The sequence below is a fragment of the Mus musculus genome, chromosome 6 (genome assembly GCF_000001635.26).
Source record: "Mus musculus strain C57BL/6J chromosome 6, GRCm38.p6 C57BL/6J".
NCBI lineage: Eukaryota > Metazoa > Chordata > Mammalia > Rodentia > Muridae > Mus > Mus musculus.
Genome location: NC_000072.6, coordinates 66,665,923 through 66,680,973, shown reverse-complemented (window position 1 = coordinate 66,680,973; position 15,051 = coordinate 66,665,923). Strand labels below are relative to the sequence as shown.

The window sequence follows — 15,051 nt, the reverse complement described above, 5'->3', positions numbered from 1 at the left end:
GTAAAGGGGAATTGTAGGACACAGGGATCTGAGAAGGGAAATGTAAAGGAAATGAGGGAGACATAAACACAGGAGAAGGAGGGAGCTAGGTAACAGAGCATAGCAGAACACAATTGTTCTGGTGGGGCAATGGAAAAATCGATGGAGGGTCCTTACAAATGAAGAAGAAATATAAGTGCAGAAGGCACTAGAGAGGTAAAATAATAACAGGGATGGCTGAAATGCCATTAGAAATTATCTACATCCCCTTCCCCTGCAAAATAAAAGACATCTAGTATATGTGTTGAGCCAGCAGTTCTTTAGAACTGCAGTAGAATCTCACAAAAGGTTTAATTGGGAGGAGAACTAAACGGGGAGATATCTATGTCTATTTATAATCATAGTTAATGGTTAAATATTTAATAGGTGTGGAGTTACACTAATGGTCTCCAACTGTATCTTTTTCTTTAATTCCAGATCTGAGAGATGTAAGATCTCTTGGAAAAAGAATGAAAAACAGATGAATCAGGAATGATATTTTGCTAGCTAAAACACTGGAATTATTATGAATTATCATTGTTATTTCTTTAGAAGTATTAATCATGACATGGAGAATTTCAAACTTGGGTATAACAAATTATGGAATATGGGACTAATGTGATGTTTTCGATTTCTTTTGTGATTTTTTTCCCAGCTCAGCATAATGTTTGTTCATTTGTACAAAGTGATTTATGTTGTGTGCTCATCACTATATTTTTAAGCGTTAAGTACAAAATGAGGTGATTTAAGTCAATAGGACTGGATTTCTAAGATATGAGGACGCTCAGGTGTAATACAGGCACACAAAGTATGCATTCTATATAGATGTGACTGGGACTGCATGTAGTTTCTGTACCATCTATACAGAGAGAAGATACATAGAGAGATTTATAGAAATGTAGAAAATGATGTCCAGTATGGAACATCAAAAGTTAGAGAGAGTAATCAAGAATATGTAGCTAATTGATGCCTCAATGTAGGGGATGCCAGGGATGGGAGGTGGGAGTTGGTGGTTGGGTTGTGGAGAACTGTCATAGAATCAGGGAAAGGGAGGATAGAATAGGGCGTTTCTGGGGAGGAAACTGAAAAGGGCATAACACTTGAAATGTAAGTAAATAAAATATCCAATTAAAAAAATAATAAGTATCTAAAAATTAATAATGATGCAGCTATACTCATCCGAGGATCCTAAGTTTGGTGTATCTAATATTTTTTTCAGATATTTGAAATATGGTTCCTCTATGTGCTTAAGATGAATACACTTTCTGATTATGTTTTCATTAAATAATATCCTTTATTTCCAAGCAGGGCTTGGAGCTATAGCCAATATAGTTCTTCTTTTTTTCTACACTATAATAATCCTGTGTCACAGATCTAAGCCCATGGACATGATCTCCTGTCAATTGACCTTCATTCACATAATGTTGTTTCTCACTGGAGGGCATGCTTGGCTTACAGATTTCTTTGTGTCATTGAACATTGGCAATGACTTCATATGTAAGGCAACTGCTTACATAAACAGGGTGATGAGAGGCCTCTCTATCTGCATCACCTGCCTCCTGAGTGTGTTCCAGGCTGTGACGATCAGTCCCAATACCTCTTTGTTGGCAAAATTTAAACATAAACTAAAAAAATACATGATCTCTTCCTTCTTCTATTTTTGGTCTTTCAATTTGTCATTCAGCATTAACAGGATCATCTATACTGGTGCTTATACCAACGTGAGTGAGACCAGCCAGTTGAAGGTGATTAAATACTGCTCACTCTTCCCCATGAACTACATCATCAGGGGACTGATTTTAACCATGACAACCTTAAGAGATGTGTTTCTTGTAGGAGTCATGCTGACTACGAGCACATACATGGTGATTATCTTGTTCAGACATCAGAGGCAATGCAAGCATCTTCATAGCATCAACCACCTGAGAGCCTCCCCTGAGAAAAGGGCCACTCATACCATCTTGCTGCTGGTGGTTTTCTTTGTGGTCATGTACTGGGTGGACTTCATCATCTCATCCACCTCAGTCCTGTTATGGATGTATGACCCAGTCATCCTGACTGTTCAGAAGTTTGTGATGAATGCCTATCCTACAATTACTCCATTGGTACAAATCAGTTCTGATAAGCGAATAAGCATGATGCTAAAAAATATGCAAAAATAATGCCACCGGATTTTTTAAAAAGTGTAATTTTCTTCTCATTTAAAAATCAATTTGTTTATTTTATTTGTATGTATCAGTTTTGGACTGGCAAGTATGCATGTGTGCATTCCTGGTATTCATAGAGGTGAGAAGAGCTCACATGATCCTCTGGATCTGGAGGTACAGATGTTTGTAAGGTGCCATGCTGCTGCAGCACCAATAATTTTTTCCCTTAAAAAACAGAGTTTTCTTAAACTGTTTAATAGTTCAAGCAGCAAAGCAAGATTCTTCATATGATTTAAATAGAAACTGTTGTATTATGCTTATCATTCTTCTGACATTTCTGCTAACAAATACATCATAATTTCATATTTCTTCAGGATTTCTTTTAGTCCCTCTATTTTACTCTTTATCATAAACATTCCCTTGATGTCAATGTTTCTCAAAAGATTATCCTTGCTGATAGTAACTTTTAAAAGCTTTTAAAAAATATTTTTTAGTTTACTCTAAATGATCAAGAATATTATAAATATTTTATTGTAGCTTTAACTATGAGTCCTAATTATAATTTCTATGGTTTTATAATAGTAATGAGTTTAAAGTTTCCAGTTTTTACTCCTAATTAAATATTAAGTACTTAACAAGTCTTATATGAAATTTTCATGTGCCTGAATATTTGTACTTCAATTATTTCACCCTTTCTTAAATATTGATAAATAAAAATTGTGTACATATACAATACATACATGATGTATGACATGTTATTTGTGTATGGGTGCATGCATGTGTATGTGTGCATAGATGAAGGGTGTGTGTGCATGTGAACATGGAAGCCTGGAGACAAATTTGGCTTGCTGGGAGCCTTCTTGGCCTGGATTGGGTTGAAGTGGGACACAGCCTTCGAAATAGCTTTAAAGACTGATGCATCTCTGGCCTTCAAGATCTCTAACTCAACTGAATGCCTTCTGATAAGTTCCAAAAAATCCTGCAATTGTTCTTGATTATTCTATAGTTTAAAATTGCTGGTGTCTTTTCTCTGTGCTTTCCTTAACTCCTTATATCTCCCTGTGCTTTATTTAACTCTTTACGCTTAAAGAAACACTAGGGAAACTTAACTTTTTCTTATTGTTCTGTGCTTCCTTAAGCTCTGAAAACTGAACTTTTTAAATTCTTTATTACTTGTGCTTTAATAAGCACTAATATCTGGTGATTAACACATGCTGTTTAACAGCAGGAAATTAAGTAAAAGGATTTATTGCTATTGCTCCTTTCTCTGCTGAGTCAGCCAGAAGCCTCGCAGGCTAAGCTGGGTATCTCTGTGAACCACACAGGACGGAAAGGAATTAAGATAGGCATGGGCACAGGAATATTCATACTCATACACCCTGGTCCAGGTCTATTGTAACAATCAACTTGACAGCTATTCATGCATGCTTACAGAAATATATATATATATGCATATATATATACATATCCATAGATAGATAGATAGAGAGAGAGAGAGAGAGAGAGAGAGAGAGAGAGAGTTTGGTTTTGGTCAGTATATATATATACCAACCAGACAGCATATATATATATATATATATATATATATACACATATATTCGTATATACATATACACACATATATGTGCATATATATATATGTATATACACATATATGCAAATACGCATATATATATATATGTATATACACATATATGCAAATACGCATATATATATATGTGTATATATATATATATATATATATATATATATATATATATATATGCTGTCTGGTTGGTGGCTCAGCATTTGAGAAATCTGGGGAGACCAGGTTAATTGAGACTGCTGGTTCTTATATAGGGTCGCCCTCTTTCTCAGTTTCTTACAGCTTTCCCCTAATTTAACCCCAGAGGTTAGCAGCTTCTGTTGATTGGTTAAGCGCAAATATCTGCATCTGACTCTTTCAGCTGCTTCTTGGGTCTTTCAGAGGGCAGTCATGATAAGTCCCTTTTGTGATCACTCCATAGACTCAGTAATAGTGTCAGGCCTTGGAGCCTTCCCTTGAGCTGGATCCCACTTTGGGTATGTCGCTGGACCTTCTTTTTCTCAGTCTCTTCTCCATTTCCACCCCTGAAGTTCTTTCAGACAGGAACAATTTTTGGTGAGAGTTTTGACTGTGGGATATTATCTTAGTCAGTGTTTCTATTCCTGCACAAATATCTTGACCAAAAATCCAGTTGGGGAGGAAAGTGTTTATTCAGCTTACACTTTCCACATTGCTGTTTATCACCAAAGGATGTCAGTACTGTGTAAGACCCCCTTTCAGAGATCCCCACTCTAGTCTCGGGAGAGAGGGTGCACCCAAAGAAACACGAGAATCCTTCTTGTTGTAAACACACGAGGTAGTTTAATGACAGAGCTCCGGGTCAAAACGTATCTCACACAGGAGACAGTGGATTCAACCCCAAGGCTCGAAAGTTAGGGGTTTTTATGGGGTAAAGGGCTTAGGGGTGGGGAATTCAGCATAGTGACACACTATTGGCTTATTCAAACATCACCAGAAAGATTACATGTCAGCAAAAAGAATACATGCAGGTCAGGGTGTCAGGGTTCTGTGAGTTGTTGACTCAGTTCAGATAGCCCTGTTATGTCCCCACATTCCTCTTTATCTTTATGGTCAAGCTGTTCCCAGGAATGCCCGGGTTTGTTTTTCTCTGTTCTCAGCCCCAGGCAGCATCTAGGCTCACAAACAACCAGCAATTTCTGAGTACTTTATCTGGCTTACTGGTCTTAAATTTCATCTTTCTTTCAACTGGAACTCAAGCAGGTCAGGAAGCAGGAGTTGATGCAGAGGCCATGGAGGGATGTTACTTACTGGCTTGCTTGCTTCCCCTGGCTTGCTCAGCTTGCTTTCTTATAAAACCCAAGACTACCAGCCAAGAGATGCTACCACCTACAAGGGGTCCTCCCCCTTTATCACTAATTGAGAAAATGCCCAACAGTTGGATCTCAAAGAGGCACTTCCCCAGCTGAAGCTCCTTTCTCAGTAATAACTCCAGCCTGTGTCAAGGTGACACATAAAACAAGTCAGTACAGGTGGCAACCCATACCTCACTTGATGCATTGTTTTTCTGTTTGAGGTGGGCTCTACAAGTTTCCTCTGTCCACTGTAGGGCATTTCATATAGGGTCCCTCTCTTTGAGACCTGAGAGTCTCTTACCTCACAGGTTTCTGGTACATTCTGGAGGGTTCCCCAACCTCCTGCCTCCCCAAGTTGCCTGTTTCCATTCTTTCTGCTGGCCCTCAGGACTTGAATCCTTTTCCCCACCCAATATCACATCATGTTTACCTCTTCCTCTACACTTTGGGCCCTACTATATGTTGATCTTTGTGAGTTCTGTGGACTGTATCTTGGGTATTCTGTATTTTTGGCTAATATCCACTTATTAGTAAGTACATACCACGCATATCCTTTTGTGTCTGAATTACCTCGCTCAGGATGATATTTTTCTAGTTTCATTCATTTACTTGCAAAACTCAGGATGTCTTTATTCTCTTTTTTTTTTTTTTTTTTTTTTTGCAGATTTAAGGTTTTCATTGGTGTGAATTTCTTATATTGATACAAAATTTAAAATTAATATTGTTATTATTAGATAGGCATTGTGCCTATGCAACTCATTTAGGAATACAAGGCTTAGACAGAGTCCTTCTAATAACTGTCATTACAAACTGGTTAGGATAATTAAGTAACACAAATCAAGGGCCAGATAGTAAACTCATAGTTATATTAGATTCTGATTTAATTATAATAAAATGTTTTCAATTTACTCAAATATAAATGATTAAGGATAGTTAAGGTTTAACAGATCAGATATACTTCACATAGATAGATAATCTTCAAAAATATCAGAAGTCCACAAAACATGACATTTAAGGCCATTTCCTTATTAAAGATCATTTGACTAGAGAAATGTCTGCTCCTGACAGCACCCCCTTCTTAGTTGCTTCAGTTGAGTCATGGTAGCCACTCTGCAAGAATTGCCTTAATTCATCTACAGACAAAAATACTTTTTGGAGAAAGGACACACTATGCAGAATAGTCAACTTATAGCTCTTTCAAGACAGAGTAAGCAGTTCTTCATAATTCGGCTTTACAAAGGTCTGTTAGATGATCCTGGGCCAGAAAGCCAAAGACTGATGCTCTAGCTTTTTGAGGAATGAAGGGCTATCCCGGTAGTCAGCTGTCTCTACAAGTTGGCTAAGTTTTAGAAGCAAGGTTTTGTGCTTCTTATATTTTCAGGTAATGTTTAAGTCATTCTCAGATTCTGCCGGAGTTAAAGACTAGTTATGATCTCATAGTCAACTCAAGTTGTTTAGCATTGAGAGAGATGATATTAATTTGAGAAGATGATTTTCTGGTGGCATTACAGGCTAAAATCTAAACACAATGCAGGGATAGAATCTTAATTCGTTAAGTTAGGAATGATGGTAGAGTACTTTATCTAATTGACAAATATGATGGACTGGATATAAATTGTATATTATAATTTGTAATTTACATGATTGTTATGGTTTCATTCAATTTATGTCTGGGAGAAGAGGTTTTTGTTTGTTTGTTTGTTTGTTTGTTTGTTTTTTTAATTAGGTATTTTCCTGTTTACATTTTCAATGCTATCCCAAAGGTCCCCCATACCCACCCCCCCAACCCCCTACCCACCCACTCCCCCTTTTGGCCCTGGCTTTCCCCTGTACTGGGGCATCTAAAGTTGGCAAGTCCAATGGGCCTCTCTTTGCAGTGATGGCCGACTAGGCCATCTTTTGATGCATATGCAGCTAGAGACAAGAGCTCCGGAGTACTGGTTAGTTTATATTGTTGTTCCACCTATAGGGTTGCAGTTCCCTTTAGCTCCTTGGGTAATATCTCTAGCTCCTGCATTGGGGGCCGTGTGACCCATCCAATAGCTGACTGTGATCATCCACTTCGGTATTTGCTAGGCCCCAGCAAAGTCTCACAAGAGAGAGCTATATCTGGGTCCTTTCAGCAAAATTTTGCTAGTGTGTGCAATGGTGTGAGCGTTTGGAAGCTGATTATGGGATGGATCCCTGCATATGGCAATCACTAGCACTGCTCCGAGAACAACCACAGATTGTTCCAGCCCTAAGTCAAGGCAGATGTCCTAATGTACCCTGATGCCACCAAATTCCTGCTTTCCCATGTAGTTACCAAAAGAAAAATTTCTGCTGCCTCATTCCTCCTGCTGAGAAGTGCTTCCTTCTTTGTCTGTGCATTTCTGCTGCCCTATTCCTCCTGCTGAGAAGTACTTCCCCTTTTGCTTGTGCATTTAAGCCTTGAGCCTTGCTAATACAGTGACACCTTGATGCTAATCAGAATGGTTCCGTGTTGTTCCTCGCACTTGGTGTCCGTCTCTGTCTCCCCCCCCCCCATTTGGTTCTTAGGAGAAGGTCCCCTAGAGACCCTCGAATAACTGGACCTGCTGGACGGGTCAAGTGGCGCCAGACGTGGGGCACGAGGTACAACTACCCTCTGGACAACGGATTCAAGAGGTACCACATAGACAGTGAGACCATTCCCTGCCACTTCACTCGAGTGTCATGGAGGTCGAGAGGTAAGCCTGGGCATAAAATTGTTGTCCCATTCACCATGGTGAATGTTCTGTCCAAAGAGACAGATTTTATTCAAGAGATGAAGGGGTCTCTTTAGGAGAGAGGTATAAGAGTTAAGAAAAAGGATTTAATAAATTTTGTTTTGTTTTGTTTTGTTTTGTTTTGTGGACGAGAGATGTCCATGGCTGGTATTGAATGGTCCTGAAATACACCCTTTAACTTGGAATAAAGTAGGCAAAGATATCAATGCTTTAATAAAACAAGGAGAAGATGTCCCTGAGTACTTTTTTAGCTATTGGGGAATTGTCAGAGATCTCCTTAAACAGACAGAAAAGGGCAGAGAGGGCGCTCACCTCTTAGCCCTTACTGAAGATTTTTTAGAAAACTCCCAATCCCCAATCGCCTTCTCACGAAAGTGAAACTAAGCCACCAGCGAATCATCAGTCTCCACCATCATAGATTACCGATGCCCCAGTCCCTAAGGACTCCCTGCCTTCCCCTCTTTCTCCCCAAATTACATTAGATTCTAGAAAAGGGGCTACTGCTCGACTCCCTGTTAGACCAAAAAGAATTTACCACATTTTGAATAAGGAGTTGTCAGATGAACCCCTCGATCGTGCCTCGGAGGCAGAATTGGATGAGGAAGCCTTTAAATATGAACAAGACCACTATGGTCCCCAGCGTGGTGCCTATCTTACCATCCAGCCCTTCAATTTCCACCTTCCTCCCTATTTGCGCCCCCTTTCCTCTAATCCTCAGCCTAATCCTCGGCCTGTATCACTGGCCCCTTCGTCCATTCATCGATTACTTCAAACTGAAAGAGAACTTCTGACTCAGATCACCAATCTTAAAGATGTTCTAGGGCTTCAAAAGAAGCTACAAGACCTCAGTCTAGAGATTCTACAAAGAGCCCTCGTGGAGAACCTTCAAGGTCCCATTCTTTTATTTTAGGATAAAATGTTCTGTAGATATCAATTAGATACATTTGTTTCAAAACTTCTGTTAATTTCACTGTGTCCCTGTTTAGTTTCTGTTTCCATGATCTGTCCATTGATGAAACTGGTGTGTTGAATTCTCCCTGTATTATTGTGTGAGGTGCAATGTGTGCTTTGAGCTTTACTAAAGTTTCTTTAATGAATGTGGCTGCCCTTGTATTTGGAGCATAGATATTCAGAAATGAGAGTTCTTCTTGGAAGATTTTACCTTTGATGAGTATGAAGTGCCCCTCCTTGTCTTTTTTGATGACTTTGGGTTGGAAGTAGATTTTATTAGATATTAGAATGGCTACTCCAGCTTCTTTCTTCAGACCATTTGCTTTGAAAATTGTTTTCCAGCCTTTCATTCTGAGGTAGTGTCTGTCTTTTCCCTGAGATGGGTTTCCTGTAAGCAGCAAAATGTTGGGTCCTGTTTGTGTAGCCAGTCTGTTAGTATATGCCTTTTTATTGGGGAATTCAGTCCATTGATATTTGAAGATATTAAGGAAAAGTAATTGTTGGGTCCTATTATTTTTATTTTTAGAGTTGGCATTCTGTTCTTGTGGCTATCTTCTGTTAAGTTTGTTGAAAGATTACTTTCTTGCTTTTTCTAGGATGTGGTTTCCGACCTTGTATTTGTTTTTTTCTGTTATTATCCTTTGAAGGGCTGGATTCGTGGAAAGATAATGTGTGAATTTGGTTTTGTCGTGGAATACTTTGGTTTCTCCATCTATGGTAATTGAGTTTGGCTGGGTATAGTAGCCTGGGCTGGCATTTGTGTTCTCTTAGTGTCTGTATAACATCTTTCCAGGATCTTCTGGCTTTCATAGTCTCTGGTGAAAAATCTGGTGTAATTCTGATAGGCTTGCCTTTATATATTACTTGACCTTTTTCCCTTACTGCTTTTAATATTCTATCTTTAGTGCATTTGTTGTTCTGATTATTATGTGTTGGGAGGAATTTCTTTTCTGGTCCAGTCTATTTGGAGTTCTGTATGCTTCTTGTATGTTCATGGGCATCTCTTTCTTCAGGATTGGGAAGTTTTCTTCTATAATTTTGTTGAAGATATTTGCTGGCCCTTTAAGTTGAAAATCTACATTCTCATCTACTCCTATTATCCATAGGTTTGGTCTTCTCATTGTGTGTGGATTTCCTGGATGTTTTGAGTTAGGATCTTTTTGCATTTTGCATTTTCTTTGATTTTTGTGCCAATGTTCTCTATGGAATCTTCTGCACATGAGATTCTCTCTTTCATCTCTTGTATTCTGCTGCTGATGCTCGCATCTAATGTTCCAGATTTTTTTTTCCTAGGGTTTCTATCTCCAGCGTTGTCCCACTTTGGGTTTTCTTTATTATGTCCCTTCACTTTTTAGGTCTAGTATGGTTTTGTTCATTTCCATCACCTGTTTGGATGGGTTTTCCTGTTTTTCTATAAGGACTTCTACCTGTTTGGTTGTGTTTTCCTGTTTTTCTATAAGGACTACTATCTGTTTGGTTGTGTTTTCCTGTTTTTCTTTAAGGACTTGCAACTCTTTAGCAGTGTTCTCCTGTATTTCTTTAAGTGAGTTTTAATTTCCTTCTTTATGTCCTCTACCATAATCATGAAATATGCTTTTAATCCAGGTCTATCTTTTCAGGTGTGTTAGGGTGCCCTGGACTTTGCAAAGTGGGCACTCTGGGTTCACTGAATTTCATGCGTTTAGCAAATTGTATTTTATATCTTGGGTATCCTAAGTTTCTGGGCTAATATCCACTTATCAGTGAGTACATATTGTGCGAGTTCCTTTGTGATTGGGTTACCTCACTCAGGATGATGCCCTCCAGGTCCATCCATTTGCCTAGGAATTTCATAAATTCATTTTTTTAATAGCTGAGTAGTATTCCATTGTGTAAATGTACCACATTTTCTGTATCCATTCCTCTGTTGAGGGGCATCTGGGTTCTTTCCAGCTTCTGGCTATTATAAATACGGCTGCTATGAACATAGTGGAGCATGTGTCCTTCTTACCGGTTGGGACATCTTCTGGATATATGCCCAGTAGTTGAGTAGAATTCCACTGTGTAAATGAACTGCATTTTTCCTGTCCATTTTTCTTTCCTGGACATCTGGGTTGTTTCTGGCTTGTTTCTGGCTTCTGGCTATCTCAAACAAGCCTGTTATGAACACAATGGAACACGTGCCCCTGTGGCATGGTGGGGCATCATTTGGTATATTCCCAAGAATGGTATTGCTGTGTCTTCAGGTAGATCTATATCTAATTTTCTGAGGAACCTCTAAACTGACTTCCTGAGTGGTTGTACCAGTTTGCAATCCCACCAGCAATTGAGGAGCATTCTTCTTTATCCACATCCTCACCAACATGTGTTGTCACTTGAGGTTTTGATCTTAACTATTTTGATTTCTGTAAGGTGGAATCTCAGGGTAATTTTGTTTTGCAATTCTCTGAACACTAAGGACTTTGAATATTCCTTTGGGTGCTTCTCAGCCATTCAAGATTCCTCTGTTTGAATTCTTGGTTTAGTTCTATACCCCATTTTTGATTGGGTTGTTTGGTTGTTTTTGATGGTTAGCTTTTTGGTTTCTTTATATATTTTGGATATTAGCCCTCTATAGAATGTGGAGTTAGTGAAGATTTTTTTTTCCCCAATTTGTAAGTTGTCAATTTGTCTTTTTGATTATGTCCTTTTTCTAACAGAAGCTTTGTTCTTTAGAAAATTACATCAGAGAAGAAATGTTACAGAAAGTGGGAGTTATAGAGGGATATAAATATTAAGTTGAAATCAGTGTTTCATTGCAATATGACATTATAAGTTAAAAGCAACAATTTTTTCACGGCCTTGCCTTACTGTAGTGCACACCTGAATCTTTATCCTTGGACCAAAAATGTTTTTCTTTATTTTTTTCTAGTTCCGTTTTAAGATCTTGGATGGTTTTGTTCATTTCCTTCACCTGTTTGGTTGTGTTTTCCTGTAATTTTTGAAGGGATTTTTGTGTTTCTTCTTTAAGAGCTTGTATTTATTTGCTTGTGTTCTCCTTTATGTCTTTAAGGAAGTTATTTATGTCCTTCTTGAAGTCCTCTATCATTGTCATGAGAAGTGATTTTAGATCTGAGTCTTGCTATTCTGGTGTGATGGTGTATACGGTCTTGCTATGGTAGGAGGAATGGGTTCTCATGATGCCATATAACCTTGGGTTTTGTTGCTTATGTTCTTATGCTGCCTCCCGCCATGTGACTATCTTTAGTGCTATTTGCCCTTGATATAACTGACTGGAGTCTGTCCTTCCTGTAATCCTGGTTGTGTTAGAACTCCTCAGAGTCCAGCAGTCTATGTGATTCTGTGATTCTGTGATCCTGTGACTCTGTGACCCTGAGATTCTGGGTGTGTCAGAGTTCCTGGGTGTCAGTCTGTCTCTGGGAGTCTTAAACCCTGGTGTGGCCTAGGTCCTGGTATCCTGTGATCTTTTGTGTGTTGGAGAGCCTATTATTTGAGCCTCCTCTGGGTGCAGTCAGACTGGGTGCAGAGTTCAAGCCCAAGGTTTACCAGTGCAGACAGGAAGGATCCCAAGCCACTTGTCTGGCGTGGATCATGCTGTTCCCAGTTACTCCCAGTGGTGTTTAGCAAATGTTGTGTCCTACTTAATCCAGATCCTACATCCTGGGCATGCTCAAGCACCTAGGAGTGGAGCCTCCTCTAGGTGCTGTGGAATTGTCTGCAGAATTCACACCAAAGGTCAAAACCAAACATTTTTATACAATATATTCTGGGTAGGGTTTCCTGTCTAGCTGCTCTTCCCAGTTCCTCACCAAATCTCCTCCAGCAAACAACACTAACATAAAACAAAAACCAATAAACCAGAATAGGACAAAACAGAAGAAAAAGAACCAGAGAAAATGCACAACAAATACAAACAGACAGAGAAACACACAGGTTTGCACAAATAGGAATCTTATAAATACTTAAAAACAGAAGCTGTAACATAAGCACAAAGGACCTATAAAGATTCCAACAATAATGTTTTGAGTTAGCCATCTATTGTGGGTCAAGGAAGGAACCTACCTGTACAAGTAGGTGCTTCATTTCTCTGGTGAGATTCCCTTGGAGAAACCTAACTTTTCAATATCAAGTGATTTTTAAATCCACTCCATTTCTGGATTACTAATAGGTTGAGGGGTTGTGTCCATGTTTCATTTCAGCTTTACGATCTCATCTGCTACAGACCTGTGCAGGCCCTGTGCATGTTGCCACCATTTCTGAATTGATATGTGTGTTCATGTGCTATGTTTAGAAGGCTGTGTTTTCTCAGTTTCATCCACCCCTCTGTCTCTTACTTTCCTTCTACATCCTTTTCTACAGAGTTCCCTGAGCCTTGAGGGAAAAGATTTTTAGGATTGAATATTTCAAGATCTCTCAGGCTCTGCCTACTTTCTGGCTGTGGGTCTTTGCGTTTGTTTTCAACTTCCTGAAGAGGAAGCTTCTCCAATGATGAGTGAGCAAGACACAGCTCTGTGAGTCTATGAGTAATGCAAAATTTCACTAGGAGTCATTTTATTTCTACATTCTTCTAGCAGAATAGTAGTATATGGCTTTTCCCTAGGCCCCTGGCTTCTGATCTCATGTTCTTGACCCACAGCAGTGTTAAGTACAGCTTCTCTCTCATGGAATATAAGTTTTTTTAAAGATTTATTTATTTATTATATGTAAGTACACTGTAGCTGTCTTCAGACACACCAGAAGAGGGAGTCAAATCTCATTACAGATGGTTGTGAACCTCCATGTGGTTGCTGGGATTTGAACTCTGGACCTTTGGAAGAGCAGTTGGGGGCTCTTACCCACTGAGCCATCTCACCAGCCCGAAATATAAGTTTTAAATTAGATATTGGTTGGTTACTTCCACAAAATTTGTGCCACCATTGACCAGCATATCTTGCAGGCAGGTCATCATTGTGGATTGAAGTGTTCGTAGATGGAATGGTGTTTACTTTTTTCCTTTGGTAGTGTGCATGATACCATTCAGTCCCATGAACAGTAATACATAGGGGTGAAGGATCTACATAGGCGACCAGCTTGAATTTTTCATTTTTCATGATTTTCACAGGTGTTTTCTCAGCAAGAAGGCCATATCATCAGTTTGTGAAGAGCAACCAGGAGCCTTGGCAATAGCCTGGATTGTACAGAGGTTTCTATGATGTATCTTTGGCCAACAACTCTATTAAATATAACCCATTCTTGGTACTGGAAGCTTCATTTAGTCATGAGAGATATTCAGTTGGGGCTCTGCATTCCCTGTTATTTGGTGATTTCACTTAAATCACCTTCATGTGTATGTGAGTACGTATGTAAGCTTCTACTGTATTAAGTTCCCATATACTCCCCCAATGTTCCTTGGTTACAGATATCCCTCCTTGTAATACCTTTCTTGCCCCCACTTTCCTAGCCTTTTCAGTTTGTTCCTCCAATTCCATCTCCTCCCCCAACCTGCTGCCTCCCAAGCCAGATGAGGTACAATAGACCTCTGCTTATAACCCAGACAGCTCCCATGAGCACAGCAGAAGTGAGATCACTTCCTACACAAATCTGTATTGCAATTAATGAACTCCATAGAGACAAAGGTCACATCATGATAAAGAAGGTTAGGCTTCTGTTTCCCTTCCATAGAACTGGCTCTCAGCAATCATGTGACCAGCAGGCTACGAAGCTATCTGATATGCTTGGAAGGCCCCTGCCCCAAATGAAGCACCTCCTCCCTAATGCTTTTGCCTCCCCAACCCCCACTTTGAGCTACCTAATCTGGATTCCCTATTTCAATAACAAGATGTCCTTCCACACAATCTCCTGGGTTGTTGATACACACTGTAGTCACCATTCCCTGAGGAGACTGACCCACACTTCCTCTGTACCCTGAGAATGGCTGATGAGGTTGAGTTCATCCACACCCATTCATCTACCACTATCTGTTCTATCTCTCCTTCTATACCTAACCTCTGAGGGTATATGGATTATAACTTGCTTATCAACAATTTAACAACTAAAATCCACATATAAGAAAATACTACTTATGCATTTATGAGTCTGAGTTATCTTATTCAGAATCATTTTACCTAGATTTATCTATTTATCTGGAAATTTTATGGCTTCACTGTTTTTAATGACAGAATAATATTCCATTGTGAAAATGTATCACAGTGTCATTTGCCTTACAAAAGCTTTGCCATTTAATAAGGTCCCATTTGTCCATCCTTGATCTTTTAGCACAATCCATTGCTGTTCTGTTCAGGAATTTTCCTCCTGTGCCCATATCTTTGAGG

At 39.2% G+C, this 15,051-nt stretch overlaps 1 protein-coding gene across 1 annotated transcript; it reads left to right on the top strand.

Annotated features, from left to right (window-relative positions):
• Nucleotides 1-1,289: 1,289 nt before the first annotated feature.
• On the top strand, nt 1,290-2,180 carry Vmn1r35 (vomeronasal 1 receptor 35). Its single transcript, NM_134167.1, has one exon. The coding sequence runs from the start codon at nt 1,290-1,292 to the stop codon at nt 2,178-2,180; it is 891 nt and encodes a 296-aa protein (NP_598928.1).
• The last annotated feature ends 12,871 nt before the right edge of the window (nt 2,181-15,051 follow it).